At 41.5% G+C, this 20,019-nt stretch overlaps 4 protein-coding genes across 4 annotated transcripts; 2 read left to right on the top strand and 2 right to left on the bottom strand.

Moving 5' to 3' along the window:
• The first annotated feature begins 960 nt into the window (after nt 1-960).
• Nucleotides 961-2,912, top strand: LOC116729028 (olfactory receptor 52E4-like). The gene is made up of 4 exons (XM_032577412.1): nt 961-1,041; nt 1,209-1,598; nt 2,039-2,265; nt 2,420-2,912. The coding sequence occupies exons 2-4, from the start codon at nt 1,225-1,227 to the stop codon at nt 2,791-2,793; spliced, it is 975 nt and encodes a 324-aa protein (XP_032433303.1). The 5' UTR covers nt 961-1,041; nt 1,209-1,224; the 3' UTR covers nt 2,794-2,912.
• Nucleotides 2,913-4,754: 1,842 nt separating this feature from the next.
• LOC116728029 (olfactory receptor 1019-like) lies at nt 4,755-6,204 on the top strand. Its single transcript, XM_032575764.1, has 2 exons — nt 4,755-4,825; nt 4,945-6,204. Exons 1-2 carry the CDS (start codon nt 4,755-4,757, stop codon nt 5,891-5,893), a joined length of 1,020 nt encoding a protein of 339 aa, XP_032431655.1. The 3' UTR covers nt 5,894-6,204.
• A 2,801-nt stretch (nt 6,205-9,005) lies between these two features.
• On the bottom strand, nt 9,006-11,145 carry LOC116728030 (olfactory receptor 5B17-like). The gene has a single exon (XM_032575765.1). It carries the CDS (start codon nt 10,971-10,973, stop codon nt 10,026-10,028), a length of 948 nt encoding a protein of 315 aa, XP_032431656.1. The 5' UTR covers nt 10,974-11,145; the 3' UTR covers nt 9,006-10,025.
• Nucleotides 11,146-14,011: 2,866 nt separating this feature from the next.
• LOC116728072 (olfactory receptor 52D1-like) lies at nt 14,012-16,191 on the bottom strand. The gene is made up of 2 exons (XM_032575841.1): nt 16,130-16,191; nt 14,012-16,035 (listed from the first exon to the last, which is right to left on the bottom strand). Exons 1-2 carry the CDS (start codon nt 16,135-16,137, stop codon nt 15,087-15,089), a joined length of 957 nt encoding a protein of 318 aa, XP_032431732.1. The 5' UTR covers nt 16,138-16,191; the 3' UTR covers nt 14,012-15,086.
• Between the last annotated feature and the right edge of the window lie 3,828 nt (nt 16,192-20,019).

Here is a 20,019-nt window from a genome sequence, read left to right as displayed (position 1 = left end):
CTGTGCTGTAAACTCAACCATTGAGTTTATTTTAACTGAATTCTCCATACCGGAGAAAATATCGTTATATTAGATCTTTTTCAAACATATAACAAATTTGAAAGAATCTCTTCCATGTTCAATTTCATCAATCTCAGATGAAAAAATGTAATCTCCAGCTCTTCACAGATTGATGTTCCACTTCACAGCGTTTCTTCCTTATTGCCTGTGGCTTTAGACAATTAGACATATCTTCATTAAAAATGAAGATATGTATCCAAAAGCAGTTTAATTATGAGTTGTTTTCCTCTCCTCATTATTTTATTCCTTTTTAAGAAACTTCATTAAGCAAAAGATACAACAAAAAAAGCATGAACAGACAAGCCTGTGTGATAATTAAATAATTATATGCAAAAATTCACACGAGTTGTGAGTCTGTTCTCTCAAAGACAAAAACGTATGAATATCTCTACATGGATCCAAAGACAAAGACTCTTTTTCCAGTAAAGCCTAAAATCCTTTGATAACTTTTAGTTTCTCTGATAAATTTGTGTGGTTGAAAAAATAATTCTATGCTTCAGTTTAGGGTTTAGTATCCATCTTGAGTTAGCATCTGATAAGGATAAAATTGGCACACAGACGTTAGTAAAACTTGGCTTATGAGGTGATGGTGCGACAGAAATGTCTAGACAGGAACACAGTGCAGACCTGGAGGCAGTTTGAGGCGCTGAGCTGCGTAATTTGGGCGAAACCGCTTCGCCTCCCTGGTCCAGTTCCCCAGACAAACTGTAAAAGCTCCAGTTGCTGAAGGCCTTTCTCCTAAACCATCCATGGTTTATTTCTGGTACCAGACCCAGAAACACAGATCTCAGTAGGACGTGGGAGGCGGGGAATCCGTTTCCATGGTTTAGTCGACAGTGGTAATGAATCATATACAGTGACATCATTTAACGGACATGTCAGTTTGCTCAAAAATGAGACCAGCACCAACGCGATGAGAGAGGAGAGGAGAGGAGGGCGCTCCTTCATCTCAGACTGAAACTTTAGTTCTCTGCTGCTGAGGTGATCTCTGACATATACTAATTCTTTACATTTCATTTTATTACCTTTTGGTTTACATTCTGTAACATAAAGAGCTGTATCTTTTAAGTTTTATAGCTTGTACTGAGCATCAATATAACATGTTTGTTGGTAAATCTATCACAGTTGAACCTGCTTGTGTTTCACAGAGCCGTCCAGCTGTGGATGGAGAACCTAACATTCACTCCTCTCACTCAGCCGATTGTGTTTGAACTGGAGGGCTTCGACGTTCCACCAGGACATGGTCCGCTCTTCTTCTTCTTGGCCCTGTTTGCCTACATGGTGGTGCTGCTGGGGAACGGTGTGGTGATCTGTGTCATCATGACGGACCGGAGCCTGCACAGACCCATGTTTGTGATGATCTGCCACCTGGTGGTCTGTGACCTGCTGGGCGCCACGGCGGTGCTTCCTCGCCTCATGATGCACTTCCTGATGGGGCAGAAGAAGATCAGCTACCTCCCAGCTATTGCTCAGGGTTTCTGTGTTCACACGTACGGCGTTGCAATGCAGACCATTCTGGGAGTGATGGCTGTTGACAGGTGGGGGGGTGAACCAGTCCATATCTTACTGTTTATGTTGTTCCTGCAGTGTTTTGTAATGTATAATATATTTATTGCTAATTCCTGAACATTTCACTGCTCTGTCATTCAACGTGCTCTTCCTGTTTTCCTTCTGAGAGAGAAATATTCCTTTTTTTAATGTCACAGGCCTTCATGTTTTAGCAACCAGGGCAGCAGCCTCTGTCTGAAGGATGTAGCGGCTCCTAAATGACTGATTTCTGTGTTCAATTCAAGGGTGTCATGTAACTGATGTGTTTTATTTACATTTTCAAAGAAATATAATTGCATGTAACTATTCTGTTTCTAAATTCATTGATAGTTGGTGTGCATATAAAGTTACATCCCCTTATATTTCGCCTGGTCCTTCAGAATAAATTTGTGTGTGAGGGCTGTTCCCTGACAGCTCTGTCTCTCTGCAGGTATGTGGCAGTGTGTGAGCCTCTCAGGTATCTCTCCATCATGACTTCGGCTCGGCTGCACAGCTGCTGCGCTGTGGCCTGGATCGTTGCTCTGCTGCTCATCGCTGTGCTCTTCTCCTTCCACATGAACGTCCCGTTGTGCGGCCACATCCTTCAACACGTCTACTGCACCAACCGGATCATAATGAATCTGGCCTGCACACCCACTCCTATGAACGACATCTATGGTGAGTGTAAATAAAGTATTTTAATTGATGAAACCCAGACTTCAGTTCTGGAAAACATCAAGACTTAACACCGCCTCATAAAGCAGAACAGTCTCTGCTCTGTCGGTAGCATTTATTTATCGTCTGTAATTCTGTGCCGTTCTGTGTTTTGTAGGTTTAGCCATGACCTGGTTTGTGAGTACAGGGATGTTCATCATCATCGCCTTTTCCTACATCAGGATCCTGGCAGCTGCTCTGAAGCAGGGCAGGAGCGACAGCAGCATCCGCACCAAGGCCTTCCAGACATGCGCATCACACCTTGTGGTTTATGTGTTTTATGAAATAGCTTCGCTAATTATCATCGTTAGCTACAGATTTCCATCCGCCACTAAAAACATGAAGAAGTTTCTCAGCATCCTGTTCATCATCGTCCCTCCGGCCATCAACCCCATCATCTACGGGCTGGTCAGTAAGGACCTGCGCTCCAGCATCATCAAGCGCTTTTCTACCAGAACCGCTCACAAGAACAGACTCTCTGTCCCACAGTGAATATTTGTTTCAAAAGCACTATTTATAAATAAATATGACCAGTAGCTCACAGTAATGTAATGCTGTAAAACCCGAGTGTTTTTTTTATTTATCATCAATAAAATCAGATAAACTTCAAAGATGCTATATAAAATTATTTTCTGCTTCCAGTTGTTATTTGAACCAGTTTGTTAAAAATGGCAAAAATATTAGAATAAATTAAAAATACAATATCTCACAGTGACCTTGATGATGAACCTTTCAAAGTCTCCAAACCACCAACAGCAGGATTACAGTCCAACCAGCTGCCTCCTCATGACAGAGCTCAGTTCACTGCATCGTTTGGCTTCTACATTCAACCTCCACTCATTTACCTGTGTGTTTGTCTGACATGTTTAAAGCTCAGACATGTTGAAGAAGACCTAAAGTAAAGAGCTGACTGTTACTGAAGGAGAACCGTTCAGCAGGAGTCAGAGCGGGTCGGCCACCGGGAGTATCGGGAGGCTTCCCAAAGGGCCGGACTGAAATGGACTCTGGTTTGGAATCTGTTCTTATTTCACCCCTATAATGAATGACTTTAGTGCTGCCTTCATGGCCAGTTTGGTGCTTTATAGGCAGTGAAACGCCAGTCTGGGTCGGTCTAACGTTCTGTGAGCAGACCTTCCCAATTTGAGGAGTAGAAGAAATTCATCAGTTCATCAAAGGAGAAAAGAAGACTTGAATTTTAAAAACCTATGATCAAAACCAGTCAATGCAGGATGCGGCCAAATGCACCAAATTAGCAGATATTTTCCATAGTGGAGGGGTCAAAGGTCAGTGACGGTGGGGATCAAGCAGAGGGACTCCAGCACTGCCTGCATGGCTCCATCAGCCCATCGCCGACGTGTGTTTGTGTTTCTGAATGTGATCAGGGTCCACAAAGTTACACCAATCGTTCACAAATAATCATTCTGCCTGATCAATTAAAATCAATCCAGACTGGCTGAGAAAAAGGCCCGTCTATTTACTGAATCTGTTTCCAAAGAGAAAAAGATCATATCTGAATGTACAGACTCTCCTGTTTGTTTTCTTTTTTCTTCCAGCTCAAGGAAAACACAAATAAAGTCAGTAAATCAGTTCCTGCGTTTAGTACTTTTCTTAAGGTGATTTTTATATTGTTTTCTTATAACCCTATGAATTCTTTGACAAACTTTAGTAAAAATTATTATTGTTGCTGTTAAGCAGCTGACAAGAACCATGTCAGCTGTGATCACAGAGTTGTAAAAGAGAGACATGACAGTCGGAGAAGAAGAAGAAGAGAAGAAGAAGAAGGAACCACTAAAAACGTTATGGTTGCAGCGTTGGCATTATGTGTTTCCCTGGTATCATATTAACCTCTGATAGACTTTGTAAATTTTAACTCCAATAGTTATGTTTATTTCGCTAAAGGTCACCTAAAGGTCAAAGGTGTGAGATAAACAAAACTGTTTAAAAACATGACGGTTAATGTTGCCTCACTGATGGAGAAATGAAGCTTGAAAGATGAGATAATAAAATCCATGCTGACGTAAAGAACACAGTGCTGCCTGTAGTCACTAAGGTCTGATGAGGCTCCAAGCTGCTGCGTTTATCAGCAGCTTGTACAGATCCTGTTACTACTGGTAAAAAAAAACACAGACATTTCAACAGCCTGAGAGCTTTTCAGTGAACAAGGTCAACATGGAGCGACTGGTTGTCAGGGTTGGTTCCTTGCGATCCATCCCATAATACTCTGTGGTGACGTAACGAGCAGCTCCCTCTGAGCGCAGCAGCCTTTCTAAAGCTTAAACGTCTGATTCCTTACAGGGAGAAAAGGAAGACATGTCAGGAAGAGCACGGACAAATTCATGTTGTTGTTCGTGAGCCGATTATTAAATGTGTTTTTATTAGTGCAGTTTTTATTCACATGTTATTTTTTTGTGTGATTTGAGGCACTGACAGTAAAATCAGTTTAAAGAAGTTTCATGATGGAAACCTTCAGCTTCAACACAGACACACACGGTCATAACGACTGGAGGACCATCATGAATAACAAGTAATTATTTTTAATTATGTAAAAGTTCCTGTTGTCAGGTTTAGCGTTCACTGTGTGATGTTTGGAGCAAAGCTTGGCGGTGCTGAACAGCTGGAATCATCCAGAAACTTTTCTTTCAGGTCGGAGGAAGACTACGTCTACAACAGCTTCACGCTGCAGCTGGAGAGTCTAAATGTCTCCGGTGGATCCAGATATGCTGCGTTTGTCTCCATCCTTCTCTCCTATGTGTTCATCGTTGTTGCAAACGTTGGTGTTGCCGTCCTGGTTTTTCTGGACAGGAGCCTGCACCAGCCCATGTACCTCCTGCTCTGTAGCTTATCGGCCAACGACGTTTTTGGGAACTCTGTCGTGTTGCCCCGCGTGCTGCTGGACGTCCTGCGGCCGCCCGCCGGCCGCCTCATCGGTTACTACGAGTGCGTCCTCCAGGCCTTCATCGTCCACATGTTCAGCACCACCTGCCACACGGTGCTGATGGCCATGGCCTTCGACAGGTATGTGGCCATCGGCAACCCTCGGCGTTACTCTGCCATAATGACCAACAGGATGGTGACGAAGCTGACGGCGGGGGCCTGGGGAGCGGCGCTGATTCTGGTCGGGGTCCTTCTGGGTCTGACGGTCCGGCTGAGCCGCTGCAGGACGTTCATGAGAAGCCTGTACTGCAACAACGCCTCATTGTTTCTGCTTTCGTGTGAGAACGTTTTCATCAACAACGTGTACGGCCTGACCTTCACCGGCGTGCTGTTCACCGCTTCCATCGGCAGCATGGTGGTGACTTACACCAAGATCACCGTCGTCTGTCTGACCAGCAAGAGCGCAACTCTGAACAGGAAGGCGCTGAAAACCTGCACCACACACCTGCTGGTTTACCTGATCATGTGTCTCAGTGGGATAATCATCATTATTCTGCAGCGCTTCCCTCAGTATGCAGAGGAAAAGAAAGTTGCAGCCGTTTTGTTTCACATTGTTCCTGGCGCCTTGAATCCCGTCATTTATGACATGCAGTCCAAAGAGATTCAGAAATATTTTTCTAGGATGTTTTACTCCAATAAAGTTTTGATGTCGCCTTAACGACACCTTACACTGTCTGAAGGCTCTTTCCTTTCAAAGAAATAACAAAAGGTATTTTATTATTGGAAGCTCCAAAGTTAAACCAGAGATTTAAAAAAGTCAGTCTTATAGCAGCCATATATTTGTTCCTTTCCTTAACTGAATTATTAATTAGGTGATTCAGTTTGAGTTCAGAGATTGTTTTAGTGATTTTTAACACTTTGCTTCAGATTCACAACAAAACAGCCATCGTCTTTGAAATAATGGAAAGAAAACGACTGAACTATTTTATCGTCACATTTAAACCAATACGATTGATAAGGTGAGTAGGTCTAACCAAACTTTAGAAAGTTTATTCTGCACTTTGTCCGGCCATGGCCGGACTTTAGATTCATTTCTAACTGTGTTTGAGTCGAACTCCATGTCATCTGATGGTTTTCTCGACGAGAACAACCGGACCTGGAGGCCAAACCTGAAACGCTTTTCTGAAATCCAAAGAGGAGTTAAAGTATTGTTCCTTTGTTTTAGTCTCTCTAAGCTACTTTTGGGTCAGGAGGAGATCATGACTGACTCGATGCCTGTAGCTGTAAACAAGCCCGCAGCATGAGCCCTCCTCCCCCGTGCTTAAAGGCAGAAGGTGATGATGCTGATTGTCTGTTTACTTTCTGCTCTGCAGTGAATTATGATAAACAGATTTACATTCATGTTGAGCTGATTCGCATGTGCAGAGTTTTGTTTTCAATGTAAGCTGAAATAAGTCTATTCCAACTTTTTGAAATTAAGGCTAAGAAAAACAATATTTTAATATTTCATAACTTTTTCACAATAAAAGCATGTTTTAAAGACAGTTTTGTGTTTTCATTAAGATATGTCTGCTGCTAAACAGAATATGGGCATCGTTATTCCAGACCTGCAGCACAGAAACCCACGTGACAAATTTTTAGTACCGAATCAGGAGAAACTTTCTGTCAGGATCTGTGTTTTTCTGTGTTTATTTAGAGTTTTCTGTGTCTTTGAGTCTCCTGTTGTCCTGTCTCCCCCTTGATTGTTCCCAGGTGTGTCTCGTTCTGTGATTACCCTCTGTGTATTTAATGCCACCTGTGTGTCTGCGTGTTTGTCGGGTCCTCGGGTTCAGTCCTTTGTGTTGTCCAGTCAATTTACCAGTTGCTACCGGCGTTGAGCCCTGGCTTCTGCTCAGTCGTGCTGCCTGGTTGTTTTTGGACTATTTTGGACTTATTTATCATTAAAACCGTCATTTCTCACTTTACCTGGGTCTGCTGCGTCTGCCTCACCACCTCACACCACCGTTACATGACACTTTCCAGGGTGTGGATTCATGAAATCTTTGAAGAAGGCCCACTGCAGCAATCACTCAGTCCATAATCAGTCCATGCACGCCTTACATGACGGATGACATGTAGCAAAATGACCATGACTACTTGTGAACAAAGTGATGTTAATCGGTTCTGTCGGACCTTTTTCATCTTAAAGACTTGACTTCATTCTCCAACCAGCAGAAATGTAGATTCCTTTAATTTTCCATGTACAGAAAAACAACAATAAATGACATGTTCTTTACTTATTGCTGCTTATTTCAACACAGTCAATGGTTAAGATGTTTGATCCAACACATATTAATGTAATTACTGGATCAACAGTAAATCAGGAGCAGCTTGCAGCTGTTGGCTGTACTGCTAAGTGTTTCTGAAGCCAGGTGGCTGGACGGGATGATGTATTTTAGGGATACAGGGATTTTAATGTAAATGAGGTTAAATTAATTGTTAAAACGTTTGGAAAATATGTATGATGTTCCTTCCACTCCGCGGTTGTCTCTGCTTTGTGTTCGTAACATAAAATCCACTCAGGTTTGTGGTAGAAGAAGGTCGAGGGGTGTAAATACTTTTATAAGCCGTGTTTAATCAGTAGGTGAACAGTAACCAGTCAGCGGTGCAACTGGAGCTTTTCTGTTTCTGGCCTTGGAACTTTCTAGAGCAACCAGCATCACGGAGACCAAGGAACACTTTCAAAATAACATCAAGTCAACCAAACAAGAAACAAGCTCAAATTCAAAAATATTCTATTGATTAAATGTTATTGTAATTCATGCTAATCATTGTAGATGTTGATGGTTGTTGGAAGGAAAGAGCTGTGGCTGTTACAGCAATCTGAGGAACCAGCAAGGAGGAATTAAGAAAGAGTTGAGTTTATACTGGGGAGGTTGATTACTGAGTAAGAAACTGATGTCTGAAACAGACAGAGAGAGAGAAAGTGGCACAGGGGCTTTCAGACTGAAAATATGGGAGTAAAATTCCCCCATATAGCATCACATATGCTTTCATCTTTCTGACTTTCAAGAGACGAGATAAAGCAGGAAGCTAAATTAGGAAATGGGCTAAGGTATTGGTCAAGTTTCAGTGACTGGTCAGAAGAGAAGGAAATACTAAAGCTAAGGTGATTAAACCAAATTTGCAGAAAAGTTGCAAGTTTCCGCAAAATTTACAAAGGTTGAGTGAATTTGCATAAATATTTTCGATCTCATCTTTCTGGATAATCATATGGACCTAATTCTGGTTGGTAGCTGGAGAAGCTATGGGGTTTGCGCTCAGTGACTAAGCCAATTAGCATTAGCTTTACAAGTCAGCACCAATGTGTTTTTATTTTATATATTTAAAGTGTCAGAGTGTCCAGGACCAGATGTGTGCTTACTGCTGAGGTTTGTTTGCACATTCCAGCTGCAAACAAATGGTTTGTTCCTGCAGTTTCTCCAACATTGTGTAGCCAGCAGTTACACAGAGTTACACCGGCAGGTTGGACAGGAATATCGGAAGCATTTTTCAGTTTATTAAGAAAATGTTAGAGTTTGAAAGGAAAAATGCTCTCTCTTGATTCTTCATGGCTTCAAGTTCCTTTTTCCCTCCATCTGCTGAGGAAGGAAAAGTCTGATCGGTTTTCCTTCTATTTGTTTTACTGGAACAGAAATGATAAATATTTAGCCTTCCAGAGTCAAACTGAGACGGTCACCAGTGGCAGAGCAGTGAATAAAAACAAGCACAATCATATTTATAGAAATATTATTTATTTATTTGTTTATAATGTTTATAGATATCATAGATATTTCTATGATTTAACCGTCTTTGCTTTGTTCCATTGACAGGAGTGTGAAGTTACTGAAAACAAAGTTGCAGGTTTGCATTAGATTTTAAAGGGAAAACATTTTGAAGCATTTAAACTGATTTTCTGGGTTTATTATTATTATTTTTAATTTCATAATCATGGTGGTTGGTGATGGTGAGAGTGGACTCCCCTAAATTTAACAAATGTCGTCTTTGTTTCTGTTTTTATTCAGGCGTTGACTGAGTGAAACAATATTCTGATCCATAACAGGAAATTCAATCCAAATTCATGAAGCTCATATATTTTTGCAACGGACCTTTTCAAACTCTTTCTGCTTCAGATAAAACAATGAAACTGTTGCATGTTGCTATAGTCTCTTAGATTAATGAGTCTTTTTGCATTATTGACATAGTTGAGATTTTAAATAAGTCCAGTTTGGTAGGATTTATTGTCAGGATTAAGCTGCTTGATTAATGTTCTTTAAGTTTCTTATGTTTAACTAAATCTGTTCCCTAATAAATTAAAATAGTGTCATTTTTTTTCAAAAAGTTAAACATCTAGAATTTCTTTTCGTAGCAAATAACAAAATACAAACCAGGAAACTGACCTTCACGTTCTTGAAGTATTTCAAATTCTAAACTTTAAAGATGATACTTTCATTAAATAAAGTTTTTATTAATCAGGCTGATTTATAATTTTAGTTTTTTATAGTATATGTTACATAGCTGTGTGTTCTCCTCATAGTTTGCTTAATAAATAATTATAATTTGAAAACTGTATTCTGTTTCTCTTTACATTACCTTTGTCTCTTTCTTCACTGTATGTGAGAACATGTTCATAATACTTAATAAAACAGAAATGAACAATAAAGTATAAATATGTTTGAATAAACTGCAGTTTCCAAGTGCAGTTAAAACTCAAATTCAGTTCATGAACAGGTTCTGAAAAACCTGTTAGATAAAAATTTAGGAATAAAAGTTAAATATATTCTGAATATTAACAGATCATGTTGCAGTTTACATTTGAGTGCTTTTTCATTTTATCCCTTCATATCTGCCGTTGTATTCTTGGTGAACAGGATGAAAATCTTCTGGCGGACAGCTTTGATCTGCAGTCCGTAGACGATGGCGTTCATAGCTGGAGGAACGACATGGAACAGGATGGAGGCCATCTTCCTTTGGTCTGATAAGTCAGGGAATCGATGGAGAATGATGGTGAGGGCTCCTGAAACGAAGGTGATGATGTAGAGGACGAGGTGAGTGCCGCATGTCTGCAGCGCCCTGGTGCTGTTTGTCTTGCTGCGGTTGGTGAGGCACACCATGGCGATGCGCAGGTAGGTGAGCATGATGCTGCCGAGCGACGAGCCCAGCAGGACCGCGGTGTTGGCCAGGCCGTAGACGTTGTTGAACAGGATGCTCTCACAGGACAGCTTGAACAGCGAGGGGTTGTCGCAGAACGGGTTGAGCACAACCGCCCGGCAGCGGGACAGGCTGGCGCTGAGCCCCACCATCAACGCCACCAGCAACAAGCACACCACCCAGGCTGACACGGACAGCTTCACCACCATCCGGCTGGTCATGATGGTGGCGTAGTGCAGCGGCTTACAGACTGCCACGTAGCGGTCGAAGGCCATGATCATAAGAACGGTGTGGACGACGCTGGCGTGGAAGTGGGCAAAGAAAGCCTGTAGGACGCAGCTGCTGTAGCGGATGTACCGCTGCGCTGCCGGTGTGAAGACGGTGCTCAGCACGGGGGGGATGATGGTGGAGGCACCAAGCACGTCGTTGGCTCCCATGTTGCAGAACAGCAGGAACATGGGCTGGTGGAGGCTCCTCTGCAGGGCGATCATGGTGACCAGGCCGACGTTGCACAGCATCACAAAGACATAGATGAGGAGCAGCAGGATGAAGGCTGGGATAGACGAATAAGGAGTGACCTTTAACCCCTCCAGCAGCAAGAGGTCTAGATCTAAAGTTGTGTTTTCCATAAAGGATCCAATTTAATGAAGCCTAAAGAACAAAATCAACAGTTAATGTCAAAAGCAGCCAGTCTCACCTGCAGAAATCCTCAAATTTTCTCCAACCTGATGCACCTCTGCCTTCGCCTTCACAGTACTTTACATTAATCCAGTTCCATTCAGTGTATTTACATATCAACAATTCAACTCAAATGTTGTCTGGAGGCACTTTACAAACAAAATGTCAGTTCGGTGAATTACTGTACTGTGTATAAGTGTGCATGTGATAAACTAATCTAATGTGCCACACCTGCACCCCACATATCCCAGCAGTGACACCAATCATAGTAACACTCACTCCAAAGCAATGGCACTGGCAACAACACGCTCAACTCAGCACTCCGGTTGCTTGAAACCTGAAGATGAAATCCACAGCTTGTCCCGATCTGAAATCACTTTGGGTGATTAGTACCTGAAAACCTGAGAGAACTCAAAAATTTTAGATCTTATTTTCAGATCCTCGGTTAATTACAGAAAGGTAACGTACCCCCGCCATGAAGCTGCAGAGCCCAGCTTGATCCCAAACACAAGCTGGGTCAGAACCAGTACACATCAAATCAGGCAAACTGGAACCACGACGCCCCCTCACCTTTTCACACGCTGCACATCATGCACTGTTATCAAACCGTGCGTCTCTTAAAATCATCAAATCTCAATGAGGAATACCTGCTTCAATAAACACTACAAATAAAGCATGAGGTGAGGCGAAGCAGTGGCAGCTTCAGTATTTCACAGGAGGTGCTGTCAAAGTTCAGCTAATATAACCAAAAATAATCAGGACATGACATTCATCTCTGCTTTGTGTAGAGTTAGTCATTAGAAAGTGAGTACAGTAAAGAGACCAGATGTGATGTGAAGCTTAATGCAAAACAGAAACACTTCAAAACATCCTCCTCATCACTGGAGAGTAAAAACGGTTGAAGGTGAATCAGGCGATGATCTGGTGTTACAGCAACCTGACAGCAGATTCATCAGATCTCAACTGGGTTTTCCTTCAAGCAGCTTTCACTGAGCGGCCTGGAAAATGAAATGCCTAAAATCTGACAATGATGTTAGAAACGGAGCCATTTCTGCTCAAAACTCCAGAAGTCGGTTTCTTTTAAAATGTTGATGAGGATGAACATGACTGGGTAGACATCACTGCCTATTATCACTACGATATTATCAGTACAGAAATATATAATGTGTAAACAGAGCGCTGCCAGCAAAAGGGCCAAACTTGATGCCAAACACAGTAAAAGTCTGAATCGTAAAACTAACAGGAGACATTCAGTCCGATACTCACCTGTTGACAGAAACCTCATCCACTGACTCCTCAGCTCAGTCTGCAGATTTATAGCAACATTGTCAAACTCGGGTGAAGCGTCATCACTGAACGTAAACAGCGATAAGTTGTTTCCAGATCCAGACACAGAGATGTTTCAAAATAAAAGCATGCCTGTATATGCTGCAGCAGAGACACATCCTGTCTCATAATCAGCTGATGGAAAACTGACTTTATGAAGATGAACGATGTCAAAATGTTTTAGGGAAATATTTAGGAATAAACCTAAGATGGGTTTCATCTGACTGATACATATTTTCTCTTTATTTGCATCACAAATAAAAAAAGAACTAGATCTCTGTGTATTTCTCAGGATTTTATTTATTTTTGACTAGGCAGAGATTATGAAATATTATATTCATTATAACGCCATCACTAATACAAGAAGAATAATTATTTTACTGAGTGATGTCATTCAACATGTCAATGAGTCTAACTGCACCAGTAACTGGAAACATCCATCACTTCGGCTTTAAAGTCTCCACCAGGCTGCAGGTTGTAAAGTGATTCAACTTTATCCCAATAATTAAAGGTTCAGTCGTTTCTATGCAAACTGCTGTTCAGTGCATTGTTGACATAGCAATAAACATTTTTAAACAAAATAAGCAGTCCACTAGTTTTGAAAAGAAATGATCGTATGTCACAGGCATGAACACATGCCCCCCAGAAGGGGGCAGCATAGCAAAAGGAAGAAAGCTTTGAAAATGGTAGAACTGCAGTATAATTAGCAAGAAGGAGATTAATGGTCAGAATACCGGAAGAGTTTCCTCATAGACAAACTGGGATTGATAAAACTATTGTCTGAGCTCATGAGGAGATGTAACGTTATATGAGCCACAACAAGAGGAACACTGAGCAGCCGAGCACCTGGACCAGTCAGCAGGTTGGCCCAGTTTAAACCTGAGGCTCATTCTGGACCTCCTGACTGGTGGAAGGCGTGAAGACCAAAGTGAGACCCAAAGATCCGCCTGAGGCCTGAGTTAGTCAGGGAGATCTCAGAGGAACCATGGGAGGCATTCACTGTGGGGATTTATACCAACCCGTTCAGCTGGACTGTCCCAGGAGGAAAGAACCATCAGAACCAGAACCAACAGAATCAGAACCATCAGAACCAGAACCATCATCTTTATCTTTAGGTTTGATTACGTAGCAGGTCGTTCCTCTAAGAGGAAAACCTGAAGCCAGGCTGAGGTTTTCCAGTCAGAACTGGTGAACTCAGGACCTCTGGGATGAAGCTTCAGAAACGTTTCACATGTTTTCGGTAAGCAGTGACTGTGAAAACATTCACTGCCTTAGATGTTTTATTATTGTTTTGTTTTGTAAATCAGTCGTGATCAACAAAATGTGTTGTTTTTATAAGAAAACCTAACAATACTACGGCCTTAAAGCCACAGCATGAAACTTTTGTGAAAAATCTGTTCTGTATATATTTTTTGAAAAGTCACCTTGTTGTGACTCATTAACATAAGACAGACAATCTGTGAAAACATTTAACTTTTCCACCTGAGCTCCTACATTAGTCACAAAAACACACCATTCCTGCTCAGTCTGTTTAAATAAATATTTAAATATATAACATTTAATAAATATATTTAAATATATATTTAAATATATATATATATATATATATACTGTATATAAAAGTTACATGCAGCAGCATTACTTGTCAAAGTGAAAACTGCTGAAATAATGAACTTGAAATAAAAATATTTCACATCAATAAAAAAAATCATTGCATAATTGTTCCCTCCTTTCCAGTCAATATGTAGTTTTGGCACCTCTGGCTGCAGAGAGTCGGTCAGGCTGCTTAGTTTTCCTCATTCTTCCCACTAAACTGAGCCACTTCTGCTAGGTTGCTGGGGGTCTGCTGTGAATTGGTCTGGGCTTTGACTAGGCCACTCCAGAGTCTCCACCGTGTTGTCGTCTAACCGTCTTCTAACCATGCAGGGAGATGTGAAAGCATCTTAAGAAATCATTGTGTTGGAGCTAATGTTGTGGTTTCTTTAAAAATGTTAGTGTGAGAATTTTTCACAAATTTGACCAAAGAAATTGAAACTGATATGTTGCTGGTAAAAAATAAAACAATAAATACATTTTAAAAAGCCAGAAGAGTTTCTCAGCTAGGTTGCCTGTTATGGGTGGACACAGAGAAGCGGTTCTGAGAAGCAGAGTTCAGTTCAGCTGGTCGGAACAGAGTCCGGAATGAAACGGATCAATCCGGTGAAAACCTGTTACTGACCTCAGAAAGGTTTTTTCATTCTGCTGATCCAAACCAGCAACTGTCTGAATCACACAGTGGAAAATGTAAAGCGCTGAGAAATGAATCAGGATTTCTGCTCAGATTAACAGGATTCTAGTCCAGCTGACATCACTGTAAACTAAAGCTGCTCCTGTTGCCATTTGCTGGCTGATCTTTAATATGCCTGACCTGCAGATTCGGATACCTGTTTTTTTGTTGAAATGTTGCTAAATGTAGGAAGAATGTGCTGAGTTGGCAACAATGGGGTGACTATTGTAAACATGCAGACCTGACCTGGTGGGCCGGTCTGCCAGTCAAACGTCTCTCATGAGAGAGCAATAAGGGACAGTGGCTCTGCAGACCTTTGCTGAGGTAAATGAGATCGGAGGATAAGATCGATTTCTCATGTAAGTATCGGCCGATCGCCAATCTCCTAAAATTAAGGAAATCAGGGCCAATAAATCGGTACACTTCTAAAGTAGACAGTTATCCTGGATTAACTTCCTGAACACATTAGCTTTTAAGACCAAGAAAAAATCTTCCTAGACTGAAAAAACTTGGACAGGAATTTCTGAATTTCTTTGGACTGAACTCCGTAAATGATGGGATTCAGGCTGCTGGGAATGATATGGATCAAGATGGCCGACATTTTCCTCTGGTCCGAGTACTGAGGGAAACGATGCATAGCTATAATAAAAATACCACAGAAAAGCATGATGAGATACACAACCAGGTGTGTGCTGCAGGTCTTCAGGGCTTTAGTGTTTATAGACTTGTTCCTGCTGGTCAGACAGACCATGGTGATCCGGGTGTAGGTGAAGACGATGCTGCCGATGGAGGAGGTGAACAGAACCACGGTGAAGGTCAGGCCGTAGATGTTATTGATCACCACGCTCTCGCAGGACAGCTTGAACAGTGAGACATTGTCACAAAATGGGTTGGTGATCAGAGTCCTGCAGCGGCTCAGCCGGACCGTCAGGCCCAGCAGAATCCCCACCAGAACCAAGGCCGACCCCCAGGCAGAGACGGTCAGCTTCATCACCATCCTGCTGGTCATTATCATAGAATAACGCAGAGGATTACAGATGGCAACATATCTGTCGAAGGCCATGATCATCAGCACCGTGTGGGACGTGGTGCCTAACATGTGGGAACAGAAAGCCTGAACAACACACTCATAGTAACTGATGAGGCGCTCAGCCGGCGGCAGCAAGATGTCCGACATCAGGCGGGGCACCATGTACGAGACACCTAGGATGTCGTTAAGCGGCAGGTTACAGAAGAGCAGGTACATGGGCTGATGGAGGCTTCTGTCCATGCAAATCAGGATCACAATCCCCACATTCAGCATCATTATTCCCAGGTAAGAAAGGAGGAAGAAGAAAAACACAGGATACAAAAATTTCTCTGAGACATCTAACCCTTCTATCTGGAGGGTAAAGCTGTTTAAGGTGTAGTTTTCCATCAACCTGCAGAAGAAACAGGAGGACATTTTTAAATGCAGAGATCATTCCCCAACAAATTAAATAACTACAAGCATCCACATCAAGAAGGCCAACTTACGAGTTCATAACCCAACTATAATCATTTACCAGTTAGTTCCCTTGGTTCTGTTCAGAGACCCAGAAACCGACTGACTGAAAGGAAACAGCAGCTTCAGTCTCAGTTTTATAAAGAGCTGGATCATCAGTGGGAGAGTCTTCAGAGTAAAACTAAACCAGTGGGGAGGGGGAGAAACTGTCAACAAACCATCCACCCAAAAACACCTTGCAACATTCGTCATGCATGTTCTTCCATAAACTTTAACATAAACTTACTTCATAATGGAAAGACAGTGCTGGAGGCATTCACACCTGAAATCCTGTTTCTCTTCATTCTGGTTTCTTCTGTACAGTCTTTGATGTGGGACCTGCAGGTTTTGGGTAAATCACCCCAGAGCTTAGAAGAGTCACCAAATTGGCTAAAGGACAATATATTAAGAGATGAAACATAAAAACAGAAACTTTGACTTAATTTCAGTTCAGACCTTCCTCATGCTCACAATTCATTCATCTTTTTATACTTGTTGCAGCTTTGCCATAAATTTAGTTTGTTCCAGAGTTGCAAATCTGTTTTTCTAATATGGAAGTGTGTCATGCTTTACTCTGTTAGCTGGTCAGTGATTAACAAAGCCTGAAGGATTCATGACACAATGTCCTTCCCATATTTCCATCTTTATATCCCCATTGCAGCAGCTGCGTTTGGCCTTCTGCTCATCCCATCATTCACTCACGTTTGCTGATCAGTTTGCTTTTACTGCAGTATTTTGTATCGGTCAGTTTTTCTGTAAGCTTCTTTGTGGTCATCCAGCCCTCAGAGCTCATGACATTTGGGTTTGAACATTTTTTGCTCATTTTGGGCACAGTATGTGTGCTCTGGTTTTGCCTCTCCTCTAATCTGGCCTTTGGCTTGTCTGGTCAGTAATTTATTCAATCCAGTGATTGTTTGTTTGTGTTGTGAAGACCATGGTGGTGGGCAGTGCAGTTGGACATCTGGAAGCACAGGAAGGTCCTGGGTTTTGAATCCTGGCTGGGGGTCATTCTGCATGGAGGTCGCACATTCTCCCTGTGAATATGTGGGTTCTCTCTAGGTACTCCGGCATTTTCCCGATCCTAAAACATGACTGTTAGGTTAAGTGGTCTCTGTAGATCTGTGAGTGTGTGCATAGTTGGTAGTCCTGTGGGCGACTGGAGACCTGTCCAGGATGCCCCCCAATGACTCTTCTGATGCTGCATTAAAGAAGTTTATGTTGGTCTATTGAAAGTAATGAGGACCTCAGAAATCTCTTGCCTTCCACTGTGACCAGTGAGATAATTGAATTAGACACTGAGGTGATCAGGGGACGATGGACAGGGACTCTTTGTCTCATTATGGTGCCAGGTGGCCTCCCTAGTTGTATTTGTGTGTTTTAGGTTCCCAGATGAATTGGTGATCATTTGAGCCAGAGTCGTCTGGAGATCGTCCAGAGCTCCGAGTCCTCTTGGATGGTTTCTACTCTTAAACACAGGAAGTTCCTGTAGTGGTTTGGTTTTATGTTGATCTTCTCTCTGCTTAAAGATCCAGTGATTTTCAGTCTTGACCAGACAGCTGCTTTTTGAAATTATTTCTCTCCTGAAACTGAATTATTATTGTCTTTATTTAAATTGCATTTGTTTTAAGACAGACTGAAAATGTTCTCTTTTAGCACTTTGTCTTCTTACAAGTTTACATGACAAACTTTCTTAGATTCCGATTTATGTTTTGATTTGTTTCCCTGACTTCTAGTCATGACTCGAACTTAGTTTGAGTGTTTCATAAAAGCTGATATGTGACAACATGTGAATCCCCACAGAAACGTCTCCTGTCACGTTTCCTCCCAGAGGACTAATTATCATCAGAAACTGTTGATAGTTAGTCCTCTGGGTTTTTATGGTGTCGCTCATTAATGCTCACTGTTGTTGAGAAACATGAATGTTGTTCCTGTTTGTTGTTGGACCGCAGACTAATGAAACCACCGGTGGGCCCCTGAGCCCCAAACACCTGAAACAGTTTGACTCCCTGAACACAAACAGGTGAGGCGCAAGACCTTCAAAGTTCAATCTCTTTACAAATAACTTTTTATGCTTCACTTCCTGTTTGCCGCTTTGAGTCCAAAAGCTTCCTGTCTTCTGACATCTACAGGGAAAAAATCTCTGTGTGCTTCTCGAATTGATAGTAATTTGGGGTCATAGGTCAGTGGGCCCCTCAGAGATGCAAATATAAGGCTCTGACATATTTATTCTAATAAGATGATTCATGAACTAAAACAACATATTTCAAATTCTTTTTTATCCTTTTTGATCAAAACTCAGCTTGGTCTTTGAAGTTGGAGAGCCTCTGTACCATCACCCTGATCTAGAGCTCATGGACTCTGGCTGGAAATGCCCACTGGCCGTTCAGTAATCTTAACACTACTTCCTGCTCAAAGGAACAACTTGTTGACCGTCATTTATTTTCAACTTCAACTGTCCAGGAGTATTATTCTGGAGTTAACTGAATGTGAGGAAACATGGATTTCTTCAAGAAACTTTCCATGTTTTTCCTGCTGCTGTTTCACGTCCTCTCTTCACCTTTACATTGTTCAATAGTATCTACTTCCCCCTTTTATGTGGAGACATTTACTGATGTCCTAACATGTGTTGGTGAAGGACTGAATCCAGAAAATAAAAAAAGACATTTTAAAACCGATTCAATAAAAGGAAAATAACATATTAGCACAACTGTTTTTCCTTCTATTGCTTTAGTTTTGTAAGTTACAAGCAGTAATCCAGGCCCCTGCAGGCCTCAAAGCTCTCAGCTGTGTGAGTGACCAGGACACTAATGAAATCAAACAGATTGATTTGACCTGGTTCTCTGTCTCTGCAGACACTTTGGTCTGAGTTTGCACACGTTGACGGCTGCATGTCTTCACCGCTGCCGTCTCTCAGGATTTAGTGCCCCTGAAATTATTTGACATGTTTATTGTTTTGTTTGATTTGCTGCAATTTATTGAAGAGCTTGTTGTTGCCGGCTAAAGGAGAAACACAAGCTCTGTGTTTTCAGACTGAGACTTTGGAAAATGTTCTGGATCATTTGCATGAGACAACGCTAACAAAATAAGTTAAAGTCTTTCACGGTTTGAGGATCCCAGAGGAGATCTTTCATCAACAGGTTTTGTAGTCAGGTTATTGTCTGAACTGTAATAAACATCTTTTAGTGTTTCCTCCCTCTGGGTTCATTATCAGAAACTGTTGATAAGTGTTTTTATGGAGCAGCTCACACTGGGAGTCATTAATGATTTTCTTTGTTCTGGAAACTTCCAACACTGTTCTATTCAAAACATACTGATGAAACTTGCTGCTCACCAGGGGGCGCTGTGTCCCCTGAGCGCCTGAAACAAAGTTTGACTCTCTGGACACAGACAGTCCAACTGAATGTGTTTTAGCTTCAACAGGAAGGAGTTTTCAGAAACACTTTATGTTTTAAACGAAACTTTTGAATGAAACTGAAGGCCAAAGATATGAACAATTGTTGGTATTTAATTGGGAAAAATACATTAAATTACTTCAAATTGGTTTTAAACTGGGATGTTAGGTTACAGAAAGACAAATGCAAGCCTCTAAAATCTTTATTCTTTAATCAAAGAGAGCGAAATATGACAGAAAATTGTCCCGAGATAAAAAGGCAATTTTACATCACGTAAGCATAAAAATGACCAATTAAAGTTCTGTATTATATAAGAAACACACACACAAAAAAACAATTCAGGTATTTAAATTCAGACTTATTATTATTAATATAATATTATTATTAAATCTTGGGTCATAAAAATAAATAAAAAAACCAGCTGCTTGCATTTAAAGAAAATATTTCATTTCTCAATTCCTATTAGACAACTTTTGTAAACCATAAAATAT

This window comes from Xiphophorus hellerii, chromosome 11, assembly GCF_003331165.1.
Source record: "Xiphophorus hellerii strain 12219 chromosome 11, Xiphophorus_hellerii-4.1, whole genome shotgun sequence".
Classification (NCBI taxonomy): domain Eukaryota; kingdom Metazoa; phylum Chordata; class Actinopteri; order Cyprinodontiformes; family Poeciliidae; genus Xiphophorus; species Xiphophorus hellerii.
Note: the sequence above shows the minus strand (reverse complement) of the source record. Positions and strands in the feature narration are given on the sequence as shown.